Source organism: Sapajus apella, unplaced genomic scaffold (genome assembly GCF_009761245.1).
Source record: "Sapajus apella isolate SASKATOON/1434 unplaced genomic scaffold, GSC_monkey_1.0 scaffold23, whole genome shotgun sequence".
NCBI lineage: Eukaryota > Metazoa > Chordata > Mammalia > Primates > Cebidae > Sapajus > Sapajus apella.
Window position 1 is genome coordinate 35489874 of NW_022436963.1, and position 15697 is coordinate 35505570.

The window sequence follows — 15697 nt, forward strand, 5'->3', positions numbered from 1 at the left end:
GGGATCAAGCACTCAAATTTAGTTCTGTTTTGTTTGAGATGTCTGCATGTGGCCTTGTCTAGGGTCCAGTCTTGGTATCAAAGGTTGGGGCTGGTCACAAAGGTCTGGAAACAACAGAGTGCTGCTGTGGGTTGAAGGAATTTCTCAGAGAAAAGGGGATAGATCCTAGAGAGAAGGAGCAGGGTGGGGGAGCTTGGAGATGTTCTCCTTGGTACTGCTGGAACCCGGGTGACTCTTCAGCTCCATAATTGGCAACAGAGCTGGATACCACTGGGAAGAGAAGCAGATGTAGTCCCAGCTACTCGTTATTTGAGACAGAATCTCACTCTGTCACCCAGGCTGGAGTGCAGTGGCACAATCTGAGCTCACTGCAACTTCTGCCCTCCTGGGTTCAAAAGATTCTCCTGACTCAGCCTCCCGAGTAGCTGGGACTACAGGCATGCGCCACCGTGCCCAGCTATTTTCATAGCTCTAAATAATTTCTTATAACCATTGTGATGCCTTCTTTGACTCAGGGGTTATTTATTTAATTTCCCAACATTTAGGGATTTTTCAATTATTATGCTATTAATGCTGTACTCTAATTGCTGATTTCTAGTTTAATTCTGCTCTTAATAATACCAATTCTACACAGTCCATTCTAGCAAATTGAGCAATCAGATACCAAAGTTAAGAAAACAATATAAAGCCAGGCATGGTGGCTTATGCCTATAATCGCAGCCCTTTGGGAGGCCAAGGCAAATGTTCGAGACAAGCCTGGCCAACATGGCTAAACCCCGCCTCTCCTAAATTAGCTGGGTTCAGTGGCACATGCCTATAATCTCAGCTACTTGGTAGGCTGAAGCATGAGAAACTCTTGAACCTGGGAGGCAGAGGTTGCAGTGAGCTGAGATGGTGTCACTGCACTCCAGCCTGGGCGACACAAAGAGACTCTGTTGAAAGAAAAGGAAAGAAGGAAGGAGGGAGGGAGGGAGGAAGGGGGGAAGGAAGGAAGGAAGGGAGGGAGGGAAGGAGGGAGGGAAGGCAGGAGAGAGGGGGGAAAATAAAAGAATATCATTTACAACAGTTTCAAAAATGAATTATTTATGTATAGTTCTAACAAAACATATATAGGCTCTGTATACTGAAAATTACAAAAAATCGATAAAGAAATCAAAGGAGTCAGGCATAGTGGCTCACGCCTGTAATCCCAGCACTTTGGGAGGCCAAGGTGGACGGATCACCTGAGCTCAGGAGTTTAAGACCAGCCTGGTCAACATGGTGAAACCCCATCTCTACTAAAAATATAAAAATTAGCCAGGCATGGTGGTGGGCACCTGTAATCTTAGATGCTCAGGAGGCTAAGGCAGGAGAATTGCTTGAACCCAGGAGACAGAGATTGCAGTGAGCTGACACAGTGCCATTGCACCACTCCAGCCTAGGCAACAGAGTGAGACTCTGTCTCAAAAAAAAAAAAGCAGCAGCAGCAAGATGGAGTTGGAGTTGGTTAAGTCAGATCTCTTTCACTGTCATAATTTTGTAATGGCAATTTCAAAAGAACTCATGTCCAGAATATTTAAACATCTTATACAAAATTGAAAATAAAAAATACAGACAACCCACCAGAAAAATGGGCAAAAGATGTTAACAAGCACTACCCAAGAGTATATTCAAATGAGCAATAAATACGTGAAAAGGTGATCAACTTCATTAATCAGGGAAATGCAAATTGAAACCAAAATTAGCTATGCTGAAAGAACACAGAGTACACAGGGTGTGATTCCATTTATAGGAAGGCTAGTGACAGAAAGCAAATCAGTTGTTGCCTGGGGCTGGGGGTAGAGGTGGAATGGACTGAGGTGGGACTCAAGGGAACTCTCTGGGGGTAATATACATGTTCAATATCTTGATTATGATATTTTACAATTTGGTGATTTTGTAATTTGGCAACACCCATCACAATATATAATTAAAGAGGATGAATTTTATTCTATGTATTCATACCTTAATAAAGTTGATTTTTTAAAAGCACAATAGGGTTGGGCACCAGTGGCTCATGCCTGTAATCCCAGCACTTCGGGAGGCTGAGGCGGGAGGTTCACTTGAGCCTAGGAGTTCAAGATCGGACTGGACAGCATAGCAAGACCTTGTCTCTACAGATAATTTAAAAATTAGTTGGGTGCAGTGTCACGTGTCTGTGGTTCCAGCTACTCAGAGGCTCCGGTGGGAGAATCACTTGGGCCCGGGTGTGAAAGCTGCAGTGAGACGAGATCAAGCCACTGCACTCCATCCTCGGGGACAGAGCAAGCCCCTATCTCCGCAACAACAAAAGCACAGTAAAATACCACTACATTCTTCCAAAGTATAAACTAGTATGGGGAAAAAACAAAAAAGATATCAGTACATTCTCACCAGAAAAACTAAAATAAAAATTACCAAGCATTGACAAGGACACAGAGCAACTAGAACTCTGCTAAGTTGCAGGAGGCAATGTAAATGGCACAACCATCCAGGAAAACTCTTAGAAAGTTACACTTTGATCGTTGTCAAAAGACAAAAATGCAACTTAAATATCTTAATTGCTTTATTTTTATTTTATTTTATTGTTTTTGAGTCAGAGTCTCGCTCCGTCGCCTAGGCTGGAGTGCAGTGGCACAATCTTGGCTCACTGCAACCTCCATCTCCTAAGTTCAAGCGATTCTCTTGCCTCAGCCTCCTGAGTAGCTGGAATTGCAGACACGTGCCACCAAGCCCAGCTAATGTTTGTATTTTTAGTAGAGACAGGGTTTCACCATGTTGGCCAGGCTGGTCTCAAACTCCTGACCTCAGGTAATCCCGCACCACCACCCTCAGCCTCCCAAAGTGCTGGGATTACAGGCATGAGCCACCATGCCCAGCGTCTTATTTTTCTTTAACACCATATAATCCATCAATTTCATTCCTTGGTGCTTAAGATAAATGTGTATATAGATTTGTCTGTCAAAAAATATCTACGAGCCAGGAGCAGTGGCTCAAACCTGTAATCCCAGCATTTTGGGAGGCAGAGGCAGAAGGATCGCTTGAGCCCAGGAGTTTGAGACCAGCCTAGGCAACATGGTGAGACTTGGACTCTACAAAAAAAAAAATACAAAAAGTAGCTGGGTGTAGTGGTGCTTGCCTATAGTCATAGCTACTGGGGAGGCTGAGGCAGGAGGATTGCTTGAGGCCAGGAGTTGGAGGCTGCAGTGAGCCATGCTCATGCAACTATACTCCAGTTTAGGCAACAACAACAACAAAAATCAAATGAAAAATGAATCAGCTGAGCACAGTGGCTCATGCCTGTAATCCCAGCACTTTGGGAGGCTGAGGCGAGCAGGTCACGAAGTCAAGAGATCAAGACCATCCTGGCCAACATGGTGAAATCCCAACTCTACTAAAATACAAAAATTAGCTGGATGTGGTGGCATGCACCTGTAGTCTCAGCTACTCGGGAGGCTGAGGCAGAAGAATCACTTGAACCCAGGAGGCAGAGGTTGCAGTGAGCCAAGATCACCCCACTGCACCCAGCCCTGATGATGAGCAAGATTCTGTCTCAAAAAAAAAAAAAAAAGAATCTACAGTATTAAAACTCTAGAAGCCAGGTTAGTGATTACCTGTGAAGGGGGCAGGGTGGTGAGCAGTTGTTGGTGAATGGGTAAATGGTGACTGAAAGTGGGCAGCAGGGGGCTTCCGGTGTGCTGGTGTACATATCATACTTTTATTAAAAGTTTACCAAAAACCAATTACATTTGTGAGACAATCTGAGAAAACGGAACCCAGACTGGGTATTAGACCACATTAAGGAATATTGTTAATTTTCTTAGGTATGTTAATGGCCTTGTGGTTATGCATTTTTTTTTTTGAAGTACTAATCTGTTGGCAATAAATACTTCAGTATTCACAGATGAAATAATGTGATGTCTGGGATTTGCTTTAAAATAATTCCCTGGATGGGAAGGGATTGCTTAAACAGGATAGATAAGCAGATGTTGCTTATTGTTGAAAACCAGTTAATGGGTACATGAGGGTTCATTATACTATTGTTATCACTTTCTCGAATGTCTGTAATATTCTATTACTATTAATAATAATAACAAGAGGCTTTTCATCTCAGAATTCCAAGGCAGTCACTTCACCTCCCTGACTCCCAGTCTCTTTCTCAATAAAATAGGGCTGATGATATAATAATGCACTGTAGTCACAGGGATGTTGTGAGGAGCGGGAGGAGAAAAGTGCTTTATGAAATGTTGTTTTAATATTGGTTACCACTGCCATTATAGTTTCTAGCACTAATTTGTGGCCTCCAACTGTTCCCTCCTCCCCTCCCTGTAATTTTTTTTTTTTTTTTTTTTTTTAAACACAGTGTCGCTCTGTCGCCCAGGCAGGAGTGCAGTGGTTCAATTTCGGCTCACTGCAACCTCCACCTCGTGGGTTTAAGCGATTCTCCTGCCTCAGCCTCCCAAGTAGCTGGGATTACCCGCGGGTGTCACCGCGTCCTGCTAATTTTTGTATTTTTAGTAGATCAACATGGTTTCACCATGTTGGCCAGGTAGGTCTCGAACTCTTGGCCTCAAGTGATCCGCGCGCCTCGGCTTCCCAAAGTGTTGGGGTTACAGGTGTGAGCCACTAGGCCCGGCCTCCGTATAATTGTTGATTCCACTTTTCCTCTGGTTCTTTCCAATGGTTCCTTCCTGCTAGCACCGCCCTCCCCCGGCAGCCCAATGGTTGAGCCCGGCTTCCCCAGGGGAAACCCCTTGGGGAGGAACACGAGGTATCTTCGAGTGGCCTCGGCCCCCTCCCTGGAGGCTACTTGGATCGCGCCGCGCTGGGGGCGGGCCGGTAATCGTAGGCGGGGCGCAAGCCGCGAGCTCCGATTGGTCACGTCCGGAGTAAACATCCGTCGGGACGGGGCGGGGCCGGAAGTGGAAGTAGAAGGCGGTGGCTGAGCGGGTTCTCGAGGTTCTATCGTCGGTGTTAGTGCGGCCAGGTGCCATGGGCCGGCCTGGGGCACACTGAGGGGACGCGGGGCTGGGCCATGGCGGGCGCTCGGGCCGCCGCCGCCGCCTCCTCGGCGGGGTCCTCGGCTTCTTCAGGCAACCAGCCGCCGCAGGAGCCGGGGCTCGGGGAGCTGCTGGAGGAGTTCTCCCGGACTCAGTACCGGGCCAAAGAATGCAGCGGGATCGGTGGCTCTAAGGTGAGACTGGAGGCGCGATGAGCTGGTGAAGGTCCCTAACTTGGGGAGTTACAGAGAAAAGGCTGAGGCCAGGCGTCAGAGAAAGGTAGGAGTAGGGTCTCGCCGCTGGGGAAAAGGGGAAAGAGGGGAGCTCTCCAGCGTTTGGACATGGAGTATTAGACTCGGACTTGACAACCATAGAAGGAGGAACTGGGATGAGAATGAACCCAGCAAAGAGATCCTTTTTGTTTGAGAAGGGGCTTGGAGATCAGAGATCAAGCTGAGGGGCCAGGTTCAAATATCAGGTAGGAGGAGCTAAGGAAGGCCTATTCCCTGCTTCAGGTGCCTTAGGATGAGTTATGCCAGGGTAAAAACCCTCAAATCTAAGAAAAATAGGGAGACAATTCCTCGGGGTCAGAGGTCAGAATGGACCCAGGAGGTGAACCCAGTGTGTTACCCCTTATAAGGTCTCAGCATGACTTAGGCCCATCCCTTTCCTTCCCCAATAGAGGAGGAAGATAACCTACACTCCCTCTCAGTTCCTTTATCAAAAGCAGGTCTCAGTTCCTCTTTTTCCTCCCTTTGGAATTTCCACTCAATCATCTTATCGTCAGCCCTGGAGGGCTTCCTGTCAGCTCAGGCCATCCCCACCCTAACCACTGTCTGGCAGTGCAATGGGAATCTTGCTGACCCTGCCATCTCATTCCTCCACGTGGTTTTGGCAGCTTTAGCTCCAAGTTTTCCGGTGGAATTCTGTTCCATCCTGCGCCACAGAATTTTGGTTTGGCCCCAGAGGTTACCCTGAGTTGTGATTCTGTATTTGCCATCTGGTAGTCTCTGAAGTAACCCAGGGAAGAGTTCAGTAAGGATTGGGATTCCTCATTCTCCAAATGGCCAAGTAACTTTTCCTAGTGTAGTCTTGGGAACCACCTGTTTCAGAATTATCTGGGATACTTTTAAAATTTATACTTGTCGGGTACTTTGTGAAACTGGAGATTCCTTAAATCCACCCAGTCCTACCAAGTCAGACTCATGACTGTAATCCCAGAATTTTGGGAGGCGTCACGGTGGGTGGATCACCCAATCCTACCAAGTCAGAATTTCTGGGGGTGGGATCCTGGAATTTGCTTTTTTTTTTTTTTTTTTTTTTCTGGAGTGGGAGTCTCACTTTGTCGCCTAGGCTGGAGTGCAGTGGTGCAATCTCGGCTTTCTGCAACCTCCACCTCCCTGGTTCAAGCAATTTTCCCTGCCTCTCAGACTCCCAAGTAACTGGTATTACAGGAGCCCACCACCACGTCTGGCTAATTATTGTATTTTTTAGTAGAGATGGAGTTTCTCCATGTTGGCCAGGCTGGTCTTAAACTCCTGAGCTCAGGTGATCCGCCTGCCCTGGCCTCCCAAAGTGCTGGGATTATAGGCGTGAGCCACTGCATCTGCCCTTTATTTTTTTATTTTTATTTTTTGAGACAGGGTCTCACTCTGTTGCCCAGCCTGGAATGCAGTGGTACAATCACTGCAGCCTTGAACTCATGGGCTTAAGCAATCCTCCCACTTAAGCTTCCCAAGTACCTGGGACCACAGGCACACACACTATGCCTGGCTAATTTTTTTTATTTTTATAGAGACAGGGTCTCAAGTATGAGACCCGGCTGGTCTCAAACTCCTAGGCTTAAGCAATCCTCCTGCCTCAGCCTCCCAAAGTGCTGGGATTACAGGCATGAGCCATCAGGCCTGGCCAAGGAGGGTCTTTGAATGGCTGTAGGTCATTGGTTTTTCTGGACCTCTCTTCCAACTTACATGACCCTGAAGATATGGGTTGTCATAAGTTACCTGATATCTGCTGCAGCTGGCCTTAATATCTCTCCAGGCTTCCCAATCTCCTGCAAACTTATATATACATATGTGTGTGTGTGTGTGTGTGTGTGTATATGTATATATATATGTATGTATATATATATATTTATGTATATTTATTCAGGCAGAACAGGGAGTTAGATCTGTAACTGAACAATCAATTGAGATAATTCACTACTTTTGGACTAACATCTTGCAAACTACTTTTTTTTTTTTGAGACGGAGTCTTGTTCTGTCACCCAGGTTGGAGTGCAGTGGTGTGATCGTGGCTCACTACAAATTCCATCTCTCGGCTTCAAGCGATCCTCCTGCCTCAGCCTCCCTTGTAGCTGGGACTACAGGCACATACCATCATGCCTGGCTAATTTTTATATTTTTAGTGGAGACAGGGTTTCACCATGTTGGCCAAGCTGGTCTCCTGACCTCAAGTGATCTGCCCACCTCCATGCCTCCCAAAGTTCTGGGATTACAGTCATGAGCCACCGCCCCCTGCCCTCTTGCAAACTTCTTCATGTTACAGTTCTTATGCCTTTTTTTACTAGTGCATTTTTCTCTGAACTTTGAACAAAACAAGCAATTTTAGGGGGAGCTGTTTCTTCTATTTCACAAGTGAGTCACGTATGTGGAGACTTTGAAGCTTTTACTGATTGCATGAACTAGAGCTTGTAGGTACTAGTCTATGGCTAAAGAATGGGGAAAAGGGCCAGTACCGTGGCTCACGCCTGTAATCCTAGCACTTTGAGAGGCCATGGCAGGTAGATTGCTTCAGCCCAGGAGTTCGAGACCAGCCTGGAAACATAGACTTCATCTGTACTAAAAAATTTTTGTTAAAAAAAAGAATGGGGAAGAGGCCAGGCACGGTGGCTCACACCTGGGAGGCTGAGGCGGATGGAACACCTGAGGTCAGGAGTTTAAGACCTGCCTGACCAACATGGTAAAACCCCCCCATCTCTACTAAAAATATAAAAATTAGCTAGATATGCTTACTTGACCCCAGGAGACTGAGGTTGCAGTGGGCTGAGATCCTGCCACTGCACTCCAGCCTGGGCAACAGAGCGAGACTCCGCCTAAAAAAAAAAAATGGGGAAGCTGACCAAGGACAATAGTGGATTAGTGCCAGTTTCAGTAACCTGCAGCAAGAGTTCTTATGTTTTATGGGTTGTAGGTCTCTTTGAATCTAGTGAAAGCTGTAATCCTCTTCCCCGAATGCTCAACACCTACAATTTCAGATTCATTGTTAGGGGGTTAAGGATCCTTCCTGGAGCATACAATATATGGTTTAATGAATTACATATAGGGCCTGTGGCCTAGCATCACATATTCCCAGCACGGAATAATCATCACTGCGGTACATGTCTTTCCAAGTGACCTCCCAGGTCATGGACCTCCTAATTCTCATCCTCAGAACCCCAGAATTGTCTTTGTTTTCTGGTCTCCTTCTCTGTGCAGGTTGAGCGCATTGAAAAGAGATGTCTGGAGCTGTTTGGCCGAGACTACTGTTTCAGCGTGATTCCAAACATGAATGGGGATATCTGCGGCCACTATCCCCGGCACATCGTGTTCCTGGAGTATGAGAGTTCTGAGAAGGAGAAAGACACGTGAGCATCATGTGACCGTAGTGTGCATGTCTGGGGAGGCCCTGGCAGCTAATCCCTATGGCCAGGAAGTCTGCAGCTGGGCAGGGCAGACTCACTTTCCTCAGGTGTTAAGCCTTATTGGCATTTTTATTTACTTCAAGGTTGGACAAGTCAGACTGGCAAGGTGGCATGGCATAGAATGAGGGGTTGGGAGTAACCACCCTTGATTTCTCTTTCACTTCCACCCTAGAGCTCATTGTCCTATGACAGCTAACTTCACACTTCACTTCTCTGAACATCAGTGTCCTTTTTTTAGAGAGTGTGGGTGGGAGGTACACTGTGTCAAGACAGGCTTACTAGCATTTACCATATGTAGCACTTAAGAGCCTAAGGTCTAGAGTCAGACTGTCTAGAGTCGAGTTCACATCCTGGATTCCCCTGTTGCTGGCTGTGTAACGGATGCTGGGCAAGTTATCAATCTACTTTGTCCTTAGTTTTCTTATTGGTAATTCTCTACCTCATGTTAATTAGTCCTTTTAAGGACTCATTAAAATTTGAGAAAAGTGGTAGTGCAGTCCAGACGATAAATAGGGCTGATAAAAGCCTGATGTGTATGTTTTAAGAATTAGAAATAAAAGCTACCATTTATGGTGAGCAACCTGAGTACCTTATGTGGGATAACAGTTTATACCAGAACAGAAAGCTTGGTGCAGGATGTGGCCTCTGTGTAGTTGGTGAATGGTATAGTTACTATTGATAAGTAAGCACAGCAGGAGGCTCTAGGAAGTGCTATATGTTGATTTCAAAGTTTGCTCCCCTAATCTCCCTACTTCCTGCTGATTTTAAGGGAATTTCAGGAGCCATTGTCAGCACTCTCTGTGAAATCCTAGCCCCGTGGGTGAAATGTTGTGAGTACCACCACAGTAGTCGTGCTGAATAGTGCAGTAGGCCCTTGCTACTCAATGCAAGGCTATCAGTGCACTCGATAACTTGTTAGAAACGCAGAAGCTCAGGCTCCAGAGCCACTAAGCCAGAATCACAGCAGAACAAGATGTCCAGGTGATTCAAATGCAATACCAGGTTTGAGAAGCGCTGCCATAGGCCAGCTGAGGAGAATGGTTAATTCTGCCTGGTGTTTGTGTGCCTGGGAATAACTGGAATTAGAAAAATGAGCGGGAGTTTCCCTAAAATGTCCTTAGGAATCAGCTCATATAGGGTCTTAATCATCAGGCCAAGGAGTGTGAACTTGTGGATTGTGTGTGGGTATCAGTGGTTTTACTGTGCTAGGAACTCCTGAGTACTTACTAAGATTGCAAATTCTCGGCCTGGCATGGTGGCTCATGTCTGTAATGCCAGCCTCCTTTGGGCGGATCACCTGAGGTTTGGAATTCGAGATTAGCCCAGCCAACATGGTGAAACCCTCTGCATCAAAAATAGAAAAATCAGCCAGGCGTGATGGTGGGCACCTGTAATACCAGCTACTCTGGTGGCCGAGGCAGGAGAATCACCTGAACCCAGGAGATAGAGGTTGTAGTGAGTTAAGATAACACCAGTTCTCTCCAGCCTGGGCAACAGAGCAAGAGCAAGACTCCATCTGAAAAAAAAAAATTACAGATTCTAGAGCCTCTCCTGGGCCTTCTGAATCAGAATTTCCAGAATCTACATTTTATGAGAGCTCCCTTGATGTCTTAAATACACTATAGCTTGAGAACAGTTGCAGTAGGCAATGGGGAGCCAGAGAAGGTTTACAGCAGAGGAACAAACCCAGTAGGAGTTGTTTAAGCACTAAGCCTTAGTTTCCTCATCTGTAAAGTGGGGATGTTTGTATAAGTGCCTGTTTTGGCCAGGTGTGGTTGATCACGTCTATAATCCCAGTACTTTAGGAGGCCGAGGCAGGTGGATCACGACGTCAGGAGATTGAGACCATCCTGGCCAACATGGTGAAACCCCATCTCTACTAAAAATACAAAAATTAGCTGAGTGTGGTGGCACATGCTTGTAATCTCAGTTACTCAGGAGGCTGAGGCAGGAGAATTGCTTGAATCCAGGAGGCAGGGATTGCAGTGTGCCAAGATCATGCCACTGCACTCCAGCGTGGTGACAGAGTGAGACCTTGTCTCAAAAAAAAAAAAAAGAGTGCCCATTTCACAATGTTGTAATAGGGTTCTCTAAGAAAAGAATGTTAGGGACTCTTGTATATAGATCACAGAAATTGTATCCACGCTCAGTTGTGTAACCTAGGAACTCGGGATCTCCAAGCCTAAAGAATTAGGCTTTATTATGGCCCCATTATTTTATGGTTCTTAGATCTTCCCTAATTCCTCCTTCCAGAGTTAGGTAAACTTAGTTTTGTTCTTTTCTTTCTGATGTCATCTTGGCTCACTGCAACCTTTGCCTCCTGGGTTCAAGCGGTTCTCCTGCCTCAGCCTCCCGAGTAGCTGGGATTACAGGCACAAGCCACCACACCACCTGATTTTTGTATTTTAGTACAGATGGGGTTTTGCCATAATGACCAGGCTAGTCTCAAACTCCTGGGCTCAAACAATCTGCCTGCCTTGGCCTCCCACAGTGCTGGGAATACAGCCGTGAGCCACCACGCCCCACCAGGTAAACTTAGTTTCTGTAAACCTTTAAGCTAAAGCTTCTGAACAAGAGGGATTTTTTTGTTTTTTGATTTTTGTTTTTGTTTGCTTTTGCCTTGCCCTTCTCCTCCTTCCTCTTCTTCCTACCCTCTCCAGTGCTGGCTGGCTGGTGGTTTTACCTCTGTGCCCTGATGATGGTATTCTTTTTTTGTTTTTTGTTTTTAATTAAGACAAGATCTGGAGTGCAGTGGCATAGTCATGGCTTGCTGCAGCCTTGATTTCCCAGGCTCAAGTGATTCTCCCACCTCAGCCTCGCAGGTAGCTGGGAATACAGGCATATACCACCACTCCCAGCTGATTTTTTAATTTTTAGTAGAGACAAGGCCTCACTGCCTTGCCCAGGAGGGTCTCAAACTCCTGAGCTCAACGGATTTCCTTACCTCGGCCTCTCAAAGTGTTGGGATTAGAGGTGTGAGCCACCACACCCAGCAGAGTGGTTCTTTTCTATGTTGATTTTGTGAGTGAATCAACTGGGGATCTTACCTGAAGTGGGGCCTGAGATTTGGCATATTCTAACAACCTCTCAGGTAATACCAAATGTTACCCTATGGTAACATAATAGTACATTGAGGAACCTAGTCGTGGTTGCCTTATAGAAGCTTTTTCTGGAAGGAAACAAGTTTAGTGTTGATCCCTTAAAGAGAAGGAAACTAATATTTATTGAGCACCTGCTGTTTGGCAGGTGTTAAGGATTTACACACTAGCTTACTTAAGCCCTACAACTACCCAGCGAAGAAGACAGTATCACCACTCTTTTATAGATGAAATTGAAGCCCAGAGAAGTAACTTGCCTTTGCCCAATATCACAGGGATAATAAGCAGAGTGAGGTTAAAAGCTAGATTTCCTGATTCTGTCCTATCCACCTGTCTGCCTTTTCTTTCACCACCACGGGCTCTCCCACCTTGTCTAGCAGAACCTTTCGGTCAGGCCAAGGCCACTAAGGAACATCATTAACCTTAGAGGAGTTTGTTTTTATTTTTCACTCCTTGCAAGGCCTTGAAGTGTGACTGAAGTGATAATTGAGTGAGTGATGCCTACTTGTTGAAAGCGAGGACTTTGGGTATGTTTGGGTGAGAAGAAATATAATTTTTTGCTTTTTTACTGTCTGGCTTTGTTGTTACTCATATACTGAATAGACTGAGCTAAACAGGGTAGAATTGGATTTAAGCAATGTTTTGGTCCTGTTAAGGAACCTCTCCAATTTGGTTCATAATCTGGGAATAGAAGCCTGGGCAGGGATCTCTGAATAGCCAAGACGTGTTTGTCAACAGTGTTCATTCAGGTGCGGCTGTGTCGTGGATCCCAGGGATCGAGTTGGAAGCCAGATAGATGAAGTCCTTACCATTAGGTCTAGTGGGAAACAGAGTCCAAAGAAGAAGCAACAACAGTCTAGTAAGAGATGGAATGAGGGGAAGTACAAGTGAGGCACTGTGGAATAGTGATTAAAACCATGGGCCCAGTGGCCACCCACCAGGGTTTAGAATCTCAGCTACCCTGTTTACCTGTTCTGTGACTTTGGGCTAGAGATTCCATCTCATTAAACTGCTTCATCTGTAAAACAGGGTTAGTGAGGCCTGAGTGAGATCATGTAGGTGTAAGCTGTGCTTTGTGCCTCTTACCTATTAAATAATAGCAGCAGTAGCATTTATCTCAGGAAGTTTGGGTGCATATCATAGGAACAACCAGCCTAGTTTGGTTGTTTTGGTAAGTACCAAACCAGGTTGATTGGGAAGGCTTCCTGTTGGAAATATGTGACATGTGACAACAGCATTTTCTTCTGTGTTTGAAAATAGTTTGGCCGGGCATGGTGGCTCATGCCTATAGTCCTAGCTACTTGTGAGGCCGAGATGGGCATTTCACTTGAGCCCAGGAGTTTGAGACTATCCTGGGCAACATGGTGAGACCTTGTCACACCAAAAAATACAAAGCATTAAACAGGCGTGGTGGCATGTGCCTGTAGTCCCAGCTGCCTGGGAGGCTGAGGTGGGAGGATCACCTGAGCACAGGAAGTCAAGGCTGCAGTGAACTATGATCACGCCACTGCACTCCAGCCTGGGCAACAGAGGAAGACCTTGTCGGGGAAAAAACAAAAACAAAATCTCACTACCTGGTAATATCTTGCCAGAGATTTCAGTGCATACATTACAAATGTAAATACAGAAGCCTACATTTATTCCTTCAAATGTGAGTATTATGTGCCAGACACAGCTCAGTGTTTAGCACTGTAATAAAAGAATCCGAAGGACAAGCGATACTAAAAATAAAAACAGCAACTAATGAGAGAACAGAAACTGAATTGATTCTTGATATAGGGGAACCAGTAAAGGAAGCACTGGCTGGTATAACAAGAAAGGGTGGGTCATTACATTAAAAGACTCCCTAGAGGAAAATGCTGATGTTCTCCACCAGGGATTTTTGTTTGTTTGTTTTTAACAGAAGTTTGGCATGAGAAATCCACCTTGGTTTTGAGGAGAGAACTCTACCTGGGAAAATCAGATGTAGGCATTTAGGGTTCAGAGGGCTGGTGTGAGCTAAGTGAGAGTCCATTGCAACAGATGGTGCTGACCAGATCAGCGACATCAGCCGTGGGCTAAGTCAGTGGGAGGAAGGCCACTGTGGCAGTTCTAAAGGTGCTCACTTTTATGTTCTCATGGAGTCTAATTAGGCAATTAATTGGTACTGTGGTGCCTTTTGATTTCATAGAGAAACTGAGTGAGGGGAAGGCAGCACACTTTGGTTCTCCATGAGCTTGTGTGCATAGGGCTGCCTGCTGGGTTGTTGTCACCCTCTGGGCACTTGGCAAAGGCATCCCCAGCCTTTTCAAGTTTGCCATTCTTCCTTCGTTCAACAGAGAAAAAATTAATTACAAAAATTATACCTTACAGGAAAAGACACCATGGGAAGTTCAATCTTGTTTTTATATCCCTTTGTTCTCTTTCCAAGATCATCAAACTGTTGGTTCTAGTTCTTATTTGAAGTCTTCTTTTCAGACCCCTTTTTGGTGGTTGTTATATTGTCAAGCCACAATCACCTATATATAGTTACAGATATATCTGTATATCTATATATATATATAGTTATAGATCTATCTATCTATCTATATATATATATATATTTTTTTTTTTTTTTTGAGATGGAGTCTTGTTCTGTCGCTCAGTCTGGAGTGCAATGGCACGATCTCGGCTCACTGCGGCCTCTGCCTCCCGGGTTCAAGCAATTCTCCTGCCTCAATCTCCCAAGTAGCTGGGATTACAGGCACCTGCCACCACGCCTGGCTAATTTTTTTTGTATTTTTAGTAGAGACAAGGTTTCACCATGTTAGCCAGGCTGGTTTTGAACTCCTGACCTCAAGTCATTTGCCCATCGTGGCCTCCCAAAGTGCTAGGATTACAGGTGTGAGCCACCCGCACCCGGCCTATGGATGTATTTTAACTAAGCATTCAGCATTGTTTTAAAGACTTTGTGTTTTTATTAACCCCAACAGCATCCATATGCAATTAAAGAGGTACCACAGCTATTTGGGAGTCGCTGATTTATTCCTTCTGAAAATAATATTTGGGTGGATGTGTACAAGAGGAGCTGTGTAATAACTTGCAGATCCCTAGAAGGATTAGGATGTGGAAGGAATTAAATTCCCTCTAGGAGTTGATCTGAAAGGTCAACTCTTTTAAGGAAGGAACATGAGTGTCTTTCCTTCCTACTACTTGGTTACTCTGCATAGCTGGGAAAGCTTCCTGCTCTAACTTTCCTGCCTCTTGTTTCTCTTGCTACCAGAAGCTCTGACTGGCTGATGTGAGCTTTGCCAAAGGTTGGTAGGTGAGTTTATGAGAGTAGACCCTTATTTTAGGGAAGTGTGATTTGATATGGGTGTGACTTGCTGGAGCTCACATCTAAACCTGACCCTTTCATGTTCTAAAAGCTTGCTTACCAAGCCCAGTGAGTTAACTATTGCACGTCCCTGTGTCACACAGGGCTTTTCTTTTGCCTCTTTTGCACTGTACGCTGTTGGCTGTATGGACTGTGAAAGCAGAGGCTTTGAGCCATGTGGGCCAAGAAATGTCATTTTATTTTGCCCTCTAAAACAGCGGTCCCCAACCTTTTTGGCACCAGGGACTGGTTTCATGGAAAACAATTTTTCCACAGCAGGGTGGGGGAAATGGTTTCAGATGAAACTGTTCCACCTCAGATCATGAGGCATTAGATTCTCTGCAACCTAAATCCCTCACATGTGCAGTTCACAATAGGGTTCAAGCTCCTATGAGAATATAATGCCACTGCTGATGATCTGTCAGGAGGTGGAACTCAGGTGGTAATGTTCACTCGCCCGCTGCTCACCTCCTGCTCTGCAGCCTGGTTCCTAACGGGGCACAGACTTGTACTGGTCTGGAGCCCAGGGGTTGGGGACTGCTTGCTCTAAAAGACCATAAAAACCTGTATTCAGAGTTATGCAAAA

General features: G+C 45.6%; 1 protein-coding gene across 4 annotated transcripts in view; it reads left to right on the plus strand.

Annotated features, from left to right (window-relative positions):
* The first annotated feature begins 4888 nt into the window (after window positions 1–4888).
* Window positions 4889–15697, plus strand: part of MTMR14 (myotubularin related protein 14) — a 50243-nt gene continuing 39434 nt past the window's right edge. For all 4 annotated transcript variants that reach the window (XM_032290591.1, XM_032290593.1, XM_032290595.1 and 1 more), the window contains exons 1-2: window positions 4889–5191; window positions 8474–8622. In XM_032290591.1, the coding sequence (XP_032146482.1) occupies window positions 5033–5191; window positions 8474–8622 (308 nt within the window). In that variant the 5' untranslated portion in view covers window positions 4889–5032. The remainder of the gene's footprint in view (window positions 5192–8473; window positions 8623–15697) is intronic.